Source organism: Amblyomma americanum, chromosome 10 (genome assembly GCF_052857255.1).
Source record: "Amblyomma americanum isolate KBUSLIRL-KWMA chromosome 10, ASM5285725v1, whole genome shotgun sequence".
Classification (NCBI taxonomy): Eukaryota; Metazoa; Arthropoda; class Arachnida; order Ixodida; family Ixodidae; genus Amblyomma; species Amblyomma americanum.
In genome coordinates this window covers 132,908,045-132,928,145 of record NC_135506.1, presented here as the reverse complement: position 1 = coordinate 132,928,145, position 20,101 = coordinate 132,908,045, and the positions used below count along the sequence as shown (strand labels likewise).

At 46.0% G+C, this 20,101-nt stretch overlaps 1 protein-coding gene across 1 annotated transcript in view; it reads left to right on the top strand.

Annotated features, from left to right (window-relative positions):
• LOC144106427 (uncharacterized) overlaps positions 1-20,101 on the top strand; it is a 306,858-nt gene that overhangs the window by 206,413 nt on the left and 80,344 nt on the right. The window contains exons 8-9 of the mRNA XM_077639237.1: positions 7,018-7,118; positions 9,861-10,005. Of these exons, the coding sequence (XP_077495363.1) occupies positions 7,018-7,118; positions 9,861-10,005 (246 nt within the window). The remainder of the gene's footprint in view (positions 1-7,017; positions 7,119-9,860; positions 10,006-20,101) is intronic.

Below are 20,101 nucleotides of genomic sequence, written 5' to 3'. Positions count from 1 at the left end.
AAAAGCATGCACTGAAGGAGAGCAGCCGCGCTCAAAAAAAAAACACTAATGAAATGAAAAGACACGCGCAAAATAACTGCGCGCCACGTCACGCATCAGATAAGAATGCGTGGAGTTGACCTTCCTCAGTGACGCCGGCCGGCAGCCTGTTCCACTCATTGATCGTCCGTGGAAAGTACGAGGCTTTACATTTAATCTGTCTTACATTTAATCTCTCGGATCTTCTACTGATGATCAAGTCGTCTAGAAAAAAAGTGAGGTTGAAGCTGGTACCGGTCTTTTTCAATGATAAACCTTCCAAAATAGATGCGATGCATGAGTTGCAACCTCAAATGTTTACTACGGTTAGCTAAAGATCCCCTACCAAGGTGGTTTTTGAGATACGTGACACTAGTTGGGCAGCTGTAATTATTGCCACAAATCTCGCTGCATTATTCTGAACGCGCTCGAGCATGTCACATAAGTTATCAAACTGGGGGTCCCATGCAGGGCAGGCATATTCAAGACTTATTGGTCGTATGGAAGAGAAATACAGGAGTTGTTTGGCATGAGACGGCGCTTTATTTAAATTTCGTTATAAAAATTAAGCATTCTGCAGGTCTCGTATGTGATATACTCAGCTTACCTCGTCCACGTTAGGTTAGATGTAAAATAAACACCGAGATACTTATGTTCAAGTACTGTTTGCAAGGGAACATTATGTAATGAGTAACGTCTCAGTAAAGGGCAACGCTTTCGAGTGAAGGAAATAAATTTACAATTTTTTAACGTTCAAAGACATTTGCTCTTTTGAGCACCAGCACTGGATGGAATCAAATTTTTTTCTGAAGTTTAACGCATCAGAGGAACTTTCCACAACATGATAAATGGCAGAGTCGTCAGCATATAGCCGAGCTTTGCAGGTAAGATCCAAGACAATATCATTGATATGAATAAGAAAAAGGAGTCCAAAAACAGACCCCTGCGGTCCGCCTGAGGAAACATTTGCATAATCTGGGTGCGAACCCTTCTTCAAAACACGCTGCATGCGGCCCTGAATATAGGAATGAAGCCAATCGATGACAGTGGGGTGCCGAACAAGACAACTTAACTTATGCAATAATAGCATATGAGGTGCAGAGTCAAAGGCTTTCTTAAAATCTGAAATACGCAATCTATTTGAGATCCACGTACGGTCATACGAAGAAAAAAGATCATTACTAAACTCAAGCAATTGAGTAGTAGAGGAAAAACCTGGCCTAATGCCATGCTTAACTTCAGTAAAATACTCATAAGAGTCAAATAGTTTTATGACTGCGCTATATATAATGTGCTCAATGTCTCAGTGTCTCGAACAGCTCTCCCAGGAAATGTTTTACCGTTCAGCGCCGGCCACCTCGACAGCTTCCTAGGGCCGCGCGACCACCGTCGTTCACCACAATGATACAGGAACTCATGCCCCTCTCCACTGGCGCCCCTATCGTGTGTAGTCCCCGGAGCGCCGCGCCATCGTTTAGCAGATTGACGACATGCAGCACTGTGGCGTTATTCAGTCCTGTTCTACTCCGTGATCGCCTTTCGTCATGCTCGTCGAATAGAAGGATGGTTCGAATCGGTTTTCTATTGGTTATCGTCACCTTAACAAAACTACGCGCAAGGTTGTCTACCCAACACCTCCTAATGACGACACTCTCGACTGTTTGCAAGGCGCCGAGCTCTTCTCCTCCCTGGATCTCCGTTCCAGCTATTGGCAAATACCCATGGCTGAGTGTGATCGCCCGAAAACAGCTTTAATCACCCCTGACGGTCTCTATGAATTCAACGTGATGCCATTCGGCTTCTGGAACGCGCCCGCTGCGTTTGAGCCCATGATGGACAACATCTTGCTTGAACAGAAGTGGCACATTTGCCTATGCTATTTAGACAATATTTTTTTTTCGCGTGATTTCCTGGCACATCTCGCGCGCTTGCACAAGATACTGAGCTGTCTCACAGATGCTGGTCTCCAACTCAACCTCAAGGAATGTTAATTTGGTGCCCGTAAACTTACCATACTCGGCCATGTCGTCTCCAAAGATGGCGTCCTCCTCGATCCGGAGAAGCTCCGTGCATGCTGTCACCGACTTTCCCAACTCGACTTCTGTTAAGGAGCTCCGGAGCTTCGTGGGCCTGTGCTCATAATTTCGCCGATTTGTGCGCAACTTTGCCTATATCATTGCACCGCTTACGAAGCTCCTGAATGGGTCCGCCGACCTGTCTGCTTGAAACATCCTGCGACGCCGCTTTCACCACGCTCCGTCGTCTTATTTCACCACATTACCTGCGGCATTATGACCTCAGCGCGCCAATTGAGTTGCACACCAACGCCAGCGGCGTAGGGCTCGGAGTCGTCCTTGGCCAGCGCAGGGCTGGCGTTTCCGAATACATAATTGCTTACGCCAATCGTACGCTCACAAAAGCGGAATATTTACACCGTTACGGAAAAGAAGTGCCTCGCCATAGTATGGGCATTAAAAAAATTTCTCCCTTTCCTCTATGGCCGCCTAGTCTACGTTGTTACTGACCACCATGCCCTCTGCTGGTTGGCTAGCCTCATATACCCTTCTGGACGCCTCGGCCGCTTGGCCTTTCGTCTTCAGAAATACGACAATAACGTCCTATATCGGTCGGGCAGCAAACATTCCGGCGCTGACGCCTTGTCGCGCTCACCTCTGCCAACTCCTACGCCGTCTTCGTCAATGTCAGCCTCGACATTGGCCGTGCTTACTGCCATGGACCTCTCAACGGAACAGCGTCGAAATTCAAAGATTTCTACGCTCCTCGATGTCCGCAATGTGCAGTCTACAGCTTCTTTCTCTCGGGCCCCTTCGTCGTCAAACTTCTCATTTCAAGATTCACGGTTCTGTACTGTATCGCCGCAACTATCACCTGGATGACCGCAAATTGCTCTTGGTTATCTCTCGGCAGCTTCGCTCTGAAGTTTGTGCGCATCACCATTCCGATTCACAAAGCGCTCACGCTGGATTGCTGTAAACCTACGAACGTATGCGCCAGCGATAATACTGCCATGGAATCTACAATTTTGTTCGCCGTTATATACGCTCATGCACTGCCTGTCAGCAGCCCAACTCCACTCGTCGCCCCTCCATCGGCCTGTTATAGCCTTTGCATTGCCCAGCTCGCCCCTTCGATCGTGCGGGCATCGATCTGTATGGTCCCGTTCCGTCCACGCCTGCCGGGAATCTTTGGATTATAGTTGCTGTGGACCGTCTCGCTAGGTACGCGCAGACGGCGGCCTTGCCCTCAGCTAGTGCTCGCGATGTTGCATCCTGCCTGCTTCATCATTTCATCCTGCGTCACGGAGGCCTTCGGGAACTCCTCAGCGACCGCGCCCGTGTTTTCTTATCTGAAGTCGTTAACGAGCTACTGGATGCGTGCCACACATTTCATCGTAAGACCATTGCCTACCATACGCTAACCAACAGCCTCACTGAACAACTCAACCGGACTCTTGGTGACATCCTAGCCAGGTACGTTTCCTCCGACGTCACCAATTGGGATCACGTACTTCAATTCGTCAATTATGCATACAATACTGACTTTCAAGCCACAACCGGTTTTTCTCCGTTCTCTTTCATATGGCCTTGAACCTTCTTGTCCACTGGAAACCATCCTTCCTTACCAGCCCGACAGCTCGGAATGCACTTTCCTCCCTGACGTTGCCCGTCATGCCGAGCAGTGCCGCCAGCTGACTCGCTCATTGACGAGGATCACTCAAGGCATCCGCACATATGCGAGTGACCGCGGCCTGTCCGCCCGTGACTTTCCCACTGACTCTCCCGCCTGGCTGTCTGTGCCGGCCTCATCCAAGTTTGCGGTTAAGTACTTCGACCGTTACCGTGTCTTAGAGCGCACGTCACCTATGGCCTACACCGTCGAGCCAGTGACCCCCTCTTCGGATCACCGCGGTCGGGACGCGAAATTGTTCATGTCAGCCGGCCAAAGCCATACTACGACCCCCTCGTCATCTCCTCACCTTGAGTCGCCAGGATTGGCTCCCTCTTGTCGCCGGGGCAGTTGCAGTGAAGCAGACAGTGCGCCAACACCTAAGCCGATGAAGAGGCTTGGGCGGCCTCAGCAACTGGCTTCCGCGCGCGTTGAGAGCTTGAGCTCGCTCTTGAAGTCCGGGCTGGTGCCGCCGCTACTGGATCAGTTTGTGCCACGGTTACGCCGCCACTCCTTTTTCATCGTTCCAATCAACCGCTCTTCGATATGAATATAAAGAAATTCAATATCCCAGGCCTTGTATTAATTCAATTAAATATGCTAGCGCATCTTTCGATGACGACTCAAGTATAGGCTTGCACGCCGGCCCTAGAAGCACGCCTTCATGTCAGCGTGATGAAGAAGTTATTCACTCCCAAATGTTATGTTTGCGCGACACACAACAAATATTAACAGACTGGCATTTAGATTTTGTTAAACATAAATCAAAACATATAGCAATAATCACAAAAAAAGAGTGCACTCTTCTGTGGTTCATTGAAAAGAAATGTTTTCATGCCATTGTTGTATACTTTATGCAAGCTTTTAACCAGACCAGTCATATTAGATTTTTGGCAAGACTAGATGCCTACCAAAAGGGAGGATTGTTGGGCCAGTCGGTTCATGGTTCAAGACTGAAAACGGCGCGAAAAATGGGACAAGAAGAGAGATAAGCTTCTCTCTTCTTAAGCTTCTCTCTTCTTGTCCCGTTTTTCGCGCCGTTTTGAGTAGATGCCTACCCCTTCACGGGTCCAGTTCATGCGCTTCCTTTTTATATCTCACGCACCGCTTAGAGTAAATGGGTATTAGTTTCTCTAATCCTCAAATCCTAATTACTTGCGTTTATGACAGTCGCGAATCAAACAATGGCACAAGTAACTAGCACAATAGAAAAACAATAAAAAATGGAGAAAGTAAAGCACACATACTGGCAGATAATTATGCATAAAAATTATTTCTCAATTTGTTATCAGGTAGAAAGTTATGCATACAACGCACTTCCTGGAGAGTAATAATTGGTTTATTTAAATAAAAATAAAAAGTAAGGACAATATTTTTGCTCGATCCAGCATCTTCCATCGATATTGAACCGCCTGAGCTGGGGCAGCGGAAATAGGATAGCGGGTAGAATGAAGAAATTATATGAAAGAGGTGAGGGGACAGGAAGAAAGCATAGGGGAGAGGTAATATACACAAAAACTATGTACAGTACTCACGGATTGAAATAGGACATTCGGAGCGCGTGGCCGTCGCTTCATGGAGCGCCGCCCGTAGACGCTCATGGAACCAAGGTGGTGCATTGTGGTATGGCGCGAGAGGGAGAACATCTACAAAGCAGAATTGTTCCTTCCAGTAGCCAATGAGCCGGCCTGTGGCTTACCACATGCCTGCGTGGCACTGCAAGGCTAGCGCTCCGAATGTCCTATTTCAATCCGTGAGTACTGTACACAAAAATAAATATGACGATGTACAGGCTCCGCGCGTGAATAGTTCATGTAATAGTAATAAGCGGTTTTTAATAAAATAATAATAAAAAGGAAGGAAAAGATTTTTGCTAGCCTCGGCATCTGCCATCGATACTGAAGCACCTGAGCTGCGGCAGCGGAAATAAATGATAAAGTAATAAAAACACACGCGCACAGCACTATGTTCACTACAGCTGAAGTGGGGCGTCCAGCTGTTAATCGTCCAAGGTTGCACTCGCGGAGCGTTAGTCACTACGCGCGATTGCCTGGCGGAGAACAAACAAGACGTCAAGTCCGTCTGTTCTAGGAATGCACGGAGGGTCACCAAAGTTCGCTCACGGGTGCCCGCACTGCCCTGCGGCCACAATAGCGTCTCGAGGGAGTCTGCTAGTATGTCCCAATGAATGCAGGCAAATAGGGGGAGTTGAGCTTTGAGAGATCGAGACTATCCTGGCCTTCAATCCAGGCAAGGTGGTTTCAGCTGACATTTGTGAGGGACTCTTGTGTAAAGCCAGACGTTAGGAATGGCCCCGCCGCGGTGGCTGAGTGGTTATGGCGCTCGGCTGCTGACCCGAAAGATGCGGGTTGAATCCTGGGTGCGGCGGTCGAATTTCGATTGAGGCGAAATTCTAGAGGCCCGTGTACTGTGAGGTGTGAGTGCACGTTAAAGAACCCCAGATGGTTCTAATTTCTGGAGCCCTTCACTACGGCGTCTCTCATAAACTGAGTCGCTTTGGGACGTTTAACCCCCATCAAACGAAACCAAACGTTAGAATTGCTTGAAAGGGGGCCAGTTTAGTTTGTACTGTGGTTAGTCGGTGTGCGCTAACAACTAAGTAAGAGGATGCAGACATTGAAAAAACGACACGGAGAAAATGAGTGCCGCTCAATCCATCTCGTTGTTTCACCCTTTCTCGTCCCTTGCTTGTAAATAAGCACCCCACCCCCTTCTCCTGGCAGCTCACGGAGCAGAGCTGCTGAAAATATGCCGTGAAAAGTCCTTGATATATTAGAGCTTTAAAAAATGTGCAGAGGTGCGGTGTTGCGCTTCATATGCTTTTTGTTATCAGTATAGCACTTGTACGTCTTAAATTTCTACAGCAGTGTGAAATTAGTGACTATTCTCATCTCAGAAAAAATGCTGCGTCGTGGTTACGCAAGGTATGCAAGGAGCATGCTGACCGGTCGGACTGGATGCAACGAGTGCAAGGTGTTCAGCACAGGCGCCGCGAGCAGACCGGCCGTGCCAGTGTGTGGCACTTTATTACTCCGTCAGCTGTTTCTCTCCTTTTGACTGGCGCCTTGAACAAAAGGAACAAAAACGAATTGGAACGCTACGTCCTCAGGCGCAATATGCTCCAAAGCGGCCCCAACCCCAGTCCACAGTACTCATGAAGAGCTCTTGACCTCTTATCACACAGTGGAGGAGAGAATGCCGTCTAATCCGAAGAAACCTGCCACAGAGCCACTACTGCAAACACTGATTCTCGCTATCCTAACCAGCTCTTTTTCTATGCTGCTCGTGCAGGTTATGGCTTGACCGAAGTATGCTGCGCCATCGCCCACACACGAGGAACGTGCCGCGATTTCAAGACGATCGGAATCCCAATGCCGTACGTCAGCGTGAAGGTAAGACAAAATTTAAAACCGAAAGTTGCGCCAGTTGGTCAATGTTCATGATGTAAAATATAGCGCAAACGAGAGGATAAAGACTGGCAGGACGACGCTGACTAGCTCTTGTCTGCGTCGTCTAGTTTGTCTCTGGTGTTTCCCTTGCGCTATATTTTACGTCATGTATAAACTTCAAGTCTCACATCATTTCATCTGGTATGTATATGCTTAATAATAAATTAGCATGGAAATACTTCCCATGGTGAACCACTGTAAATAGATATATTGAACTAAATAACCTGACGTGCAGGATGACTTCAGCGATGACATGGGAATATAAATTATTATTACGAATATAATAGTTTCTGCATAATAATGCAGCAGTCCCCGAAAGGCCTTTCTGCTATATGTGGGCTGCGTTGGCTGGATAATGCAGCCTTATAATTTGAAATCTATGGTTATGGAGACAACCACAAAGCTAGACACGTAGTAGCATTGTTTATCTAAGCAAACAATAGATATCAGTTTTGTTCAGAGCAACTGCGTACAATTTCGTTAAATTGACCGATTTTCCTCTCACATAAAAGTCCATTGATTAGATCACAGCGCCTTTCAACGGTCGCACATCAAAGGGAAAGGCAACGGAACCCTACCTGGCACAGCCCAACTAAACGTGGCAACAAATGACAAAAAAAATAATAGCTAAAGTACGCCCTGTTGGGCTACTTGGTTCGTCATAAATTTTAATCGCGCACAGAAATATACAAAGAAAAACACGGAGACAGAAAGAGCACCTAGGCGCTCTTTCTGCCTCCTTGTTTTTCTGTTTGGTCCTTTACGCCATTCAAATTTATAAGTAGCAAATAGCTAATCACTGAGCTGGAATAAGACACAATATATGTTGTTAATAGTATTTTACACTAATCGGGTTTTCTGTTTTCACTCAGCCTCGGTGAGAATAAGGTAATATATGTAATACCAGTGAAGATAAGTGAGCTAACTGCACTAGCAGCTGCGGTGGCTTCGATTTTCTTATATGGGTGTCTACGGTCCTAAATCCACTCGGGTTAAGAGGGACGCCGTAGTGAAGAGCTCCGGTAATTTCCACCTCATGGGGTTCTTTAACGTGCCCTTACATCATACGATACACGGGCCTCTAGTATTTCGCCTCAGCAGTGGCTTAACTGGTTATGGTGCTCGGCTACTGACCCGATAGACGCGGGTCCTATCTGGGCCGCGGCGGACGCTTTTTGATGGAGAGGAAATGTCAGAGGCCAGTGTACTTTGTGATTTTAGCGCACGTTAAAAAACCCCTGCTGGTCGAAATTATCCGGAGTCCTCCCACTACGGCGCCCTTATAGCCTGTGCCGCTGTGAGACATTAATCCCCATAAACAAAAACCGAAACCTGGAGTTACTATTGTGAGGTTTATAAAAAGCGATACTGCATGAGACCAACATGGCTCGCTAAGAGTTCGTAGCCATCTTTCTGACAATTTTTCTGCATCGCGAGCTTTTCAGTGACGAGAAAGAGCATTGCGAAACAGAGCTAATTTGACACTACACTGCTGTAACACACAAGGCAATACATGAACAAGGGCTGTATGTCGTCAAAAGGCCGGAGTAGCGAATTGGAATCTGATAGGGTGATTCATGTTTGAAGGGAGCCCGAGAAATGCCGACAAAACACCTCCAGTATAAATTTAAATTTATTCAACATCTTGAGGATGTCGACAAAAAAACCAGAGAGAAGGCTTCACAAGGGTCGACGCACCCTAAAATGACTTGACAGCGGCACCAGAATACATTAATAACAGGATCGTTACGTGAACATGAAAATAATTAAAACGGCTAGTAAGCACACAGGAAAGAAAATACAAATAATAAGTACTAATCTCATTTGCACGAAGTTCTTTCGGGTACCTAAGTGTACATCAGTTTATATGCCTTATTTAATGAGGTTATAGGTTGGAGTTTATAGCCTCATGTTAGCGGTGCTGACCACGTTGTTGTTGTTGTTGTTGTTCTTGCCTCCAATGCGATGGCAAATACCAACGGTAGGGGATTGGACAGGGTTTGGTGCAGATTCAAACCGTTAAAAACTCGTCCAGGTTTATCTCAAGCGGCTCATAAATATAGAAGTATCTGAGAGAAAAAGAAAATAACGAAATTTGAGAGATATTGGGGAAATCGAAATGAAAATGGAGAAAACAAAGCGGTATGGGTTGAATAACTAATTTTTAAAGAATTTATCAGGCAGAGAATAATATTGAGATGAAAGTAAAGGCATCGAGAAGCTAACACAAAAATCTCCCAGTTTCAATGATATACTTGTAAAGAAGCATACACAACTGCCTAATGGTATGCCTTTTGGTGGTTGCACCGAAGGAGAGGAGGACGGGAAGAGTAAACGGCCGCCCTAATTGAGCGAGAGGGTTTTCCAAAAACTGAATTCTCAGCCGTGCAAACCGCCGGCAGTAGAGGATGAAATGATCTATCGTTTCAACGTCCCCGCATGACGCACATAGACTCAACGTCGTGAACCCAGAACGGCATAAATATAGATTAAGGCGAGGAATCCTGCAGCGCAACAGCGTCATGGAAACTTCACATTGTCTTGATGCGCAAGAACGTATGTTCCATGGGAATTTTAAATGTTCGAAATCCGCTGTACCAAGGACGTGATCATGGCTCAGGTAATGGTGTATTTGGTAACGTGCGAGAAAGAGCGCTCAGGCTTCTTTTTTGTCGTCTGCTGGAGGTTGTCCACATCGAGACCGGCGAGAAGCTGGGCCCTGGCGAGTGTGGCGAAATCTGCATCAAAGGACCAACCTGCTTCAAGGGCTACCTGGACAACCCCGAGGCCACAGCTGCCGTATTCGACGAAGAGGGCTTCGTAAAGTCAGGCAAGTGTGGCCGATTCGGCGGAGTGGCAGATACACTGTGGGAAAACAGCGAGCTGAGAGCTGAAGACTGGTAACAGGTCCTCCAGGACTCCAAATCTATACATAAAATCTGCAAATTGGAAACTTTGTGCCATAGTAGTTAAAATACATCAGTATTTATTTGCCAAAAACTGCGCAAGCGGGGTGAAGTGCCTCCGCCAATTACTGCTCACAAACAGGGATGAAATTTCATTGCAGTAACTCAACGTAGTTATCTTTAGATTAGACCTTTTAGCGTTGACGCGTACAATAAGTACGCTAGTGACAGCAACGGGCTTTATAAGTTTCTTAATTTAATTGGCGACAAGTCGAAATCAGCTCCAAAGTGTTGCTCAAATTCTGCCCTGGTTGGTGGCACAAAGCTTTGCTGGCACAAACAGTAAAGCTGCTTTTGAATAAAAGAGACTTCGACAGAACTTACTCGCTTTACTACGCGAAAACAGCCCTGAAGTAACGTGTAACGTCAGTTATTTGCTGCCGCGCTTGAAAAAAATAATTAGGAAGATGCCTAAGCTTCGCTTATTAATAGATGCGATAGCGCATTCTCCCTTTCCCTCCTTTTATTTCTTTTCTTTCCAAGTTCTCATCGATTAGCAATCCAGAATCACATTACCGACCAGTCTCAACGATTGCAATCACAATTACGGATAGCATTACTGGTTACCAATCAGCAACAACAACGATCGATTATCAATCACCAGTCACTACATAGGTTACAGATTGGTACGTACTACGCCACTACATACACACCACTTGGTTCAGTACAATGAAACACTTAAACACTGCCCTTTCAATCCGCGCAATTTCTGAAGCCTAATTAGCATATTATAATTTTTATTTCTATAATATCAGTCCACATCTCCAACACACGTTACTGTCATAACACACCACAACGCGTTCACCAGGTGCTCCTCTAACACGCTTGAACCAACGACTTTTCGGGGCTTTTGTGTTGCGTGTCCGCCTGGCACGCAAAGGGCCGGTACTCGAGCTGCAATTCCGGTTATTTTCTTTTTCCATATTTTGAGCTCAGTAATTGTGCAGTTTTTTTCCGACTTATGACGGACGAAGTTGCGTTTTCAACACAACGGGCTCCCTACGCTATTGCGTAAAATGCTTTCACTGGCATACCTGAAGAGGTGTTCGATATGTTTGGTGACTGAATATGTTCTCACGCACTAGCGTTTGAAGCTGCCCGTTATGTATTTACTAACGCCCCAATGAAATGAAATTAGACAAATTTCAAACAGAGGCCATAATGAGGTATGCGTTTTCGTTGGCGTCGAATTTGTTGAGAACAACAGCACACTGACGCGTACATCACTGGCGCTCGGGCGGTACGGGTTCCATGACATCGTAACGGTTCTCACCCGCACAAATCATGACGCACACAGGTCCGGTCGCCACTGCCTGCCCGTCTGAAGCCCGAAGAGGTCGCGAAGGGTTGCACCCACACTGCTGCCCGCAGAGGCGAAAAGGTCATGTTTTCACCAGGTTCCGCGTTCCATCCAGTTGACGTCTTGAAAGGTTTCGTCTGCCGGTCCTCGAAATACAAATCCACAACACCTGTGCGACGTCAGTGCGCGTTAAAGAACCCCAGGTCACAGAAGTTATCGAAACCCTCTACTACGGCGTCCCTCATAGCCTGCGTCACTTTGGAACATAGAACATCAAGAACCGTAACTCAAACCGAACACGGTAATAACAGTAGAGTGGGGAGCGGGGCGAGTCGGTACATGATTGCATGAAGAAAACCAGCGCAAAGGACGGAGACGCAGCGTCGTCCTGTGTTCCTGTTCTCTCTCCCTGTGCTTTGCGCTGGTTTTCTAAGTCCACGGTAATAACACCACCAATCGCACCACAGCGCAAGGTATTCGCATTTACTTTCATCTCTACAATATAGATGGCGTTGCTTTGCCACAGCTGATGGCACTCAATTTAAATGCTTTATAAGATATTAACGTGATTGTTATAGGGGTCCCATTTCAATATTCGCATGTTCATAATTACTCATGTACGCATCAGTGCATAACGACACTGCACGAAGTCAGAGACCACAACGCATTCACTAGGTGCACTCTTAATCAGTTTGAAACAATGAGCCTTCGTAGCGTGTGCTCCGCGGGCTCGCCTCGCAATCTGAAAGACATGGGTTAGAATATCTGTATCTGCACAAGGTTTTTTATCTGGGTAGTCTCTTGTTACAACGCCGTCAACGCCAACAACAAAGCCGGCACCGGCTTTTCTTCGACACAGGGCCTTTAACGCGATCACGTTAAAATCGGCGCTAAGCTCACCTAGAACATCGTTAGTATAAAGTGGGGCTGCTGGGGAACGGAGAGAGAGTCAGGATCAGGTTGATATTGGCGACCACGGTTTATTTGCTGGCTGCGTACAGGATAAAGGTGGCAACCAGCTCACTGGCCATAGACGTGTCTGACTTCGTTGGGGGAGGTGTAGTAACTGCACCTCCCGATTTGCTGCCGTGAGAAATCCTCGTCGCACACGGCTGTTGCAGTCGTGTGGCTCTCCGGGCTGCTGTATTTTAGTCGGACCACATTCATAATTAAGTAGCGACGAAAGACGCCGAGAATAAACTGCATGAGAATTGTGCTTAATTATTCAACCATCCCGCCAGGCTAGATATACTTTTGAACTTACCTCGCTATCCTTACGCACCATGTTTCTTCAGGAAACCGTCTTTTACACACTGAAGACGTACTGCCACCACCGCATGGTTTCTTGCACTACCAGGGAGGGTACGATAGGTTAGGTTAGATTAGGAAGAACAGACGCAGACATTGGCTCCCTGTGGATGGGCATTTGAACAATATCTTTAGGGATTAGAAAAAGGGCAAAAGAGAAAGAAATCAACGATTGTGCGTGCCAAGCTCATTTTAGGCGGGCGCAGATGGCTTCAACCAATATTCTGCTGGAACCATCCAATCTCACCTCAGTATATTGTTCTAAAGCACGCTGCACCATCATCAGTATAAAAACATAACTAGTAAGATGTAGCATCAGCTGGTGATTTTTTCTCTGTAATTGTGCGGTCTTCTCGAAAGAATCCCATCCGATTATCTCCTCGTGCGTTTTCATATATGTGCCAGTGTAGCATCTTGGGTGAGTTGCTGGGTCAAAATTCTTCCAACAGCGCGAATAAAACGCCCCATGTGTACATGTTTTCAAGAATTTTCGTTTTCTGCGCGCGGTTTCAGGAAGCAAAGTGTACCTCGTACTTTTCTTCAATCTTTTTCAACACATGTATCCCAACAACCAGCAAGACATTCGCCTCGCTGTTCGCCATACGGGCACACTCAAGACACCCTTGTCGCAAACAGATAACACACGTACGCCTTTACAACCATCAACTTGTATCTGTTTTAAGATAATTATATCTGCCATCGTCTTCTTTATGCTGGAGAGTAGGCTAATATTGTCAGCTATATGTTTACTCACCAGAAATGCTATAGCTAGTTCTTACCTGTCCTATATATGCAATAGCAGTCTACCCTGCCTGCCTCTAAAATTCTTTACTCCCCATCTGTTCTCTTCGCCTAACGCAGCCCTAGTACATATAGATAATGCCCGATAGACTCTTGCACAGCACTGCCAGGCCAGCCTCACACAATAAAATACTTGCTTTAATCCTTCTTCACTTAAGTTACAAAAGCAGGCCTCTCGGGATCCAGTTATTCTTAGGAGCCTCCACGGAATCCCGGTATTACAGACTCCTGGACTTGACCACGGAGCCACCAGAGACTGACAGCATGACTTTAATTGTTGTATTAGTATACGTGAAGGTGCCCAAATACTACCGGAGGGTGACCAAATCCGGTGCATGTCAGAGACTGTGATGTCTCGGCCACCAGATCAAGCCGCATGGCAGGCCTGGTTATAATATTCTCTCTGAATATTGGTCTGACTTTTGGTCTTTACTCTGGGGAGAACTGCAGCAGCACCAAACTTCCCACAGCAGGACCTTGCACGTGATGCAGATGGTTTACGCGTACGCCTTTGCTTCATCTGGGCCCTTAGTGGCGGCTTCTAATAAATGTTACCGGTTATTCTTCCGGTTAACCTCCCTGCCTTTCCTCCTCCTCCTCCTCCTCCTCCTCCTCTAATAAATATTTATTTATTTATTTATTTTCAATACTGCAGGCCCCTTTACGGGGCCCTAGCAGGTGGGCATACACAACAGTTACAATGAGGCAAGAACTACATCACACAACACAAGGAAATTTCAAAATGCGGCAAGGACACATGCAAAGATAAATCTGGTAGAACAGTGGTTCATTTGCCTACTTGAGGACAAACTATGTACAATCGGCTCCAGACAAGGTTACCATATGAAGTGATCAAACACGGCTAACAGTGAACAACATGCACGTAGAAGCGAAAAAAAAAAAAAAACCTTGGCGCTCAAGACAAGATAAGTATATGTTGGAAACAATAATAATACTGAAGGATAGCGGACAATTGAACCCAGGAAAACAAACTATGACTACGCAAGGGGTGATGCACTGATTAAGACGACAAGAAAGAACGGATGTGAAACGGATTATCAATACCCAGAGGCCTATGTGCATCACTGAGAGCGTTACTCTGCGGCAATACCGGCCTCGAGCCTTGTAGCGAACGTTGTTAAGGTCGGCGCATGAGTAATCGAGGCATCCAGTTTGTTCCATTCTCGGATGGCTACAGGAAAAAATGAATGTTTAAGTGCATCTGTGCGATAGGAATAATCAGTTAGAGTGAGCGCATGTTTGTGTCGTGTCGGTCGAGTCTGGGACGGGCAAATATATTTTGACACATTGATGTTATAATCGTTATGCAACAGTTGGTACAAAAATTTTAAACGCGCGTGCTTTGCTCTCATTGATAGCGTCGGGAGTCCTGAAATAGCTGCAAGGTTCGATGGGGAGTCAGTACGCTTATATTTGTTATGGATGAACCGTAGTGCCTTTCTTTGTATTTTTTCTAGTTTTGCTATGTTAGTGGTTGTTTGCGGAAACCAAACAGTGTGAGCGTACTCTAAAATAGGTCTTATGAAAGTTTTGTATGCTAGGAGTTTAGTAGATGCTGGTGCGAGTCGGATGCATCTTCTCAAAAAAAAACAGTTTTCGTAAGGCTGCCGATGTTACATTAGCGATGTGTACGTCCCATCTAAAGTCAGCGGTTAGTGTAACACCAAGATACTTATGCTGGGAGACTTTCATGAGTGGCGTACCGTGAATGCTGTAAGGGAAAGATGAGGATACTTTTTTCCTGGTTACTGTCATGCACACTGATTTTTTAGAATTGACGGTCATCTGCCATCTATCACACCAATCCACCACAGCGTCAAGTGACTGGGAAAGCGCAATGTGGTCTTCCGGACTTTCTATTTTCCTGTAGATGATGCAGTCGTCTGCAAATAGCTTAATGTTACATTTAATCTGAGTGGTTATATCGTTAATATAGATAAGGAAGAGAAGTGGGCCAAGAACGGAGCCTTGCGGAACTCCCGAAGTGACCGCGGTTATTTTAGAAGGCATATTTTGAAAGATTACAAATTGAGAACGGTTAGATAGAAACTCTTTGATCCAACCCAGAACTTCCCCCCGCCCGATCATGCACTGCAGCTTTGCGATTAGTTTGTTATGGCACACGCAATCAAACGCTTTGGAAAAATCTAGTAGTAATATATCAGTTTGACTGCAGGTATCAATGCTGAGGGCCAAGTCATGAACGACTTCGATTAACTGAGTGATAGTCGACAGCCCTCGGCGGAAACCATGCTGGTCAGGTGATATCAACTTATTATGCTCTAGAAAATCTGTTAGATGTTTTGAGATTATGTGTTCGAAAACTTTACATGCTGTGCTAGTCAGTGAAATGGGCCTGAAGTTTGATGCACTACTGATATCTCCTCCTTTATGGATCGGAATGATTTTCGCCAGCTTCCAGTCATCCGGTAGTTTTGACACAGCAAGTGATTTGCGGAATATTATGCCGAGATATTTGCTGCACCATTCGGCGTATCTTTTCAAAAATGCATTGGGTATGTTATCAGGCCCGCTGGCTTTCTTCGTATCGATGTTCAAGAGAAGATTGAAAATTCCGTCATCAGTTATGTTTATTTCTCTGATATCTGAAGTTCGGGTGGTTGCCATCTGGGGAATAACGCCATTATCGGTGGTAAATACGGACTGAAAAAAGTCATTAAAGTAATTAGCCTTCGCACTGTTTTCCTCTGGTGTCTGTTCGTGTCCTGCTGTGTTTCTATTGCGGAAGTGGTTCCAGAACCTGTGTGGGCTATAAGTAAGGAAGTCAGGCAGCGTAACACTAAAGTAGTATTCCTTTGATTTCATCATTTTATCCTTGAAGATTTCAACTGCACTGGCTAATTTTTGTGTTCTGTCGGGGTTAGTACCTTTGGACTTAATAGAGCGACGCAGCCTTTTCACTTTGCGTTTTGCATGAATGACCTCTCGCGTGATCCACGGGTTCTTTGTTTTAACGCGCTTGTTTTTTGAGGGGACATATCTGCATATACAGAAAAAAATGATTTCCTTGAACTGGAGCCAGAGGGAGTTTACATCTGAGCTTGCTTCAGATGCTGCTTCGGTAAACATCTGAAACTCGTGTGCAAGATGTGTTGTTATACTAGCGTCGTCGGCTCTATTAAAATTACTTACTGTCGATTGGGAGGAGCGGGTTGTTATTAGAATATTGAGTGGTAACTCGCAGACTGGTATACTGTGATCAGAAATTCCGTCGATTATGTCAAGCTTAGTCTGGTGTGTTGGGAAGTTCTCGCTTACTAGTATTAGATCGAGAATGCTTTTTGCTGTGCCTAGTATGCGAGTTGGACGGGAGACTGTTTGATATAGATTAAAATTCAGCATTAAATCAATGAGTGCATCTGAGGCCGGATCAGTATGGTGCAAGGTACCCCAGTCAATATCCGGAAGGTTAAAATCGCCCATGATGATTAGTCTAGAGTTCCTGACGTGCTCTTGCATATAATCGTGTACAGCACTCAAGCAATCATGTCCGGAAGAGGGGCTCCGATAAACACATCCCACGACAATGCTGACGCCATCACATAGAATCTTGCAAAACACTGCCTCTGCTCCCGGGATGTCCGGCAGAGGGATAAAGGAAAAGTGGTTCTTTATCAATAACGCAACGCCACCACCCCGGGAAAGCCTATCTTTACGTATCACTGAGTAGTTCGGAGGGAAGATTTCTTGACTACCAATATCACTCGAGAGCCACGTTTCTGTGACAGCCACAATATCTGGATCTTGGTCAATGAGGACAATTTCGAGTTGCTCTACTTTATTCACTACACTTCTGGCATTTATGTTCAATAATTTTATTTTTTTGAATTTGCTCTTCGACGCGTCATTCGGGGGCTGGAGACGTTGTCGTTTTGGCTTTCTCGGGTAGTTGCTTTGTCGTTTTTTTTCCCAAACGGCACTTTCACTGCGTTTTCACTGTCCCAGACAAATGCTTGACCACGTCCTCCTCCTTGCAGGGTCGGCATAGGGCATCCCAGTACTGGTTAAGAGGTGCTACTAGTTAGATACACGCTTAAATTGCCGCCACCACCGGCTTCTCTTTTGCGGCATTACCATGGCATGCAGGCGCGGAGAACTACTTCTATAGGTCAATGGAACGCTACGGTGCCCCGGCGTAGGATGCTTCTAGCCTTCTTGACCATGAAGCCGCTTGCTAGCAGCTAGAAATTTCCGTCCAACAAACCTGCTAGACCATTTACGCCGCAGACCATGTGTACGTGAAGAACGGTTGGTTTACAGGTTTATGAACGTTTAACTTCCCAAAGCGACTCAGGTTATGAGGGGCGCCGTAGTCAAGGGCTCCGGAGATATCGACCACCTGGTGTTCTCTAACGTGCACTGACAAGCACAGTAGAATTTCTCTCTGGAATGTCGCCTGCAACGAAATTCGACCGCCGCGGCCGGGATCGAGCCGACATCATTAGGGTCAGCATCTGAGAGCCATAACACTGAGCCACCGCGGCGTCTCTTACGAGAAGAACAAATAAGCCAATGTTATATTTCACAATTGGTGAAGGTGCTAGCCTCGGGCCGGCGCTTAAAGCAGCCCCTGCTTTCAGGCAGTCAGAGCATCGTAGGGGGATGTGCCAATCAGATTATATGAATCATTTTTCATTAAATGAAACTAAATTTTACACTTTTATGTAACTTTGTACGCTGGTTAAGGAGCTGCAGTTTATGTTAAGCTAGCTGCAATAGTTGTTTAGTAATTATAACTAGCAGCCTCGTAAGATCATGCCTTGGCATTCAATTGTTAAAGACAAAGAGCACAGGTGTTGAATATTAGCATGTTTTTGAGAACTTTCTTAAGCTAGTAGGCATACGTTCATCAGGTAAAGGCACAGCTCTACTTAGGACGGAAAAGTAGATAGACAAAGTGCTCCTAGTGTCCACTTTTTTTGTCCTATATCTGTCGAGCTGTGCCATTATGTTTGTGAAGGATTATTGTGTGCAATAAAGCTATCTGTGTTTTTAGGGACGCCTACGAATTTAAAAAATCAACTAAATTATATCAAGCATGATCGAATAAATTTTCTCTTTAAAAAACAATATATAAACCTATTACCGCCGTGTATAAACCCATTATAAGCTTTATTAGAACTCTACACTGCCTTTTTTTTCATGGGCTATGAGCCGAATGATTCTACTGCCATTGGTTACGAAACACCGTAAGGACGAGCTACAAATAGTGTACAACACACGTAAACTAAAAAAGTCAACCCTAATAATTATTCCTGATTTGAACGTGTTTAATGCATTGTATGTTCTTGCTTTTTCTCAGAGAAATGAGTCCATTGCAACCAACAGAATCTCTGGTCTTCTGATTTTTCTGTTTCATAGTGATACTAAGACGGACCATGTTCTGTCGTTGGAAACCTGCCGCCCTCTGCAAGCTTTTATCATGGACAACTGGCTGTCTTCCTTCCGCATTAAATTCCCCGCCTTCACCCGTTTCTTCATTTTAGCCGCCGCGTTGGCAAAGTGGTTTTGGCACCCGAAAGATGCGGCTTTGATCCCGACCGCGATGGTCGAATTTTGATGGAGGCGAAATTCTAGAGGCCTGTGCATTGTGCTTTGTCAGTGCACGTTAAAGAACCCCAGGTGGTCGAAATTTCCGGAGCCCTTCACAACGGCGTCTCTCATAGCCTGAGTCACTTCGGAATGTTAAAGCACCTTAAACCAAACCGGCCACTTGTTTATTTTTATTTCATCTAAAATTTTCAAGTACTGAGAGGCAGTAGTCAGAACGACAATGGACAGGGCTTCTAAAAGAAAAAGTTTATTTGGGCAGACCTGCGCCAAAAAACAGCTGAATGTCTCGGCGGCCGCGTAGCAACAAGCGTGCTTGGCGGTCGCCGAACAGAATGCCTCTCGCTATCGGCGGTGCTCAGTTTAAAGCGCACAAGACGCCATCGAGATAAGGCGCCAAAGCATCAACAACAGTCTGGAATCGCCATCAATGAGATAAGTCTTGTCGCATCTCGCGTGAGAAAAAAAATTGGCTGTAGTTTAGATCCGGCTGGTGGTGGTGGCAAAACTTTATATCCCACAGTAGGGGTCCTGAAGGACACTCGGCTAGGCGCCAGGTGTAGAGGGCAGCTCCCACGTCGGCACAGAGAGCCCGAAGCTCTCCGCCGCCGCGCGGGCCTCCTGGACAGCCCGAAGCTGGTCGTGTATTCAAGCACTTTTTAGCACTTTGTCCCAATGGTCCTTGTTTTTGGCGTAGGCGTCACTCGATGCACAACCACACAGCATATGGTTCAAGTCTACACGGTCAATGCACTGTTCACACACATTTTGTCCGTCGTAGTCTGGGTCGATGGGCTTCATGCGCCAGGGGTTGGGGTATGAGTTCGTTTGGAGCAAGCGTAACGTGAGCGACTGGCTGCGGGTTAATTTCTTATCCGGGAGAGGAAACTCTCGTCTGCCTAAATAAAAGTGCTTAGTGAGCTCGTTGTACGTGAATAATTGATCCCTGTACTCGATAT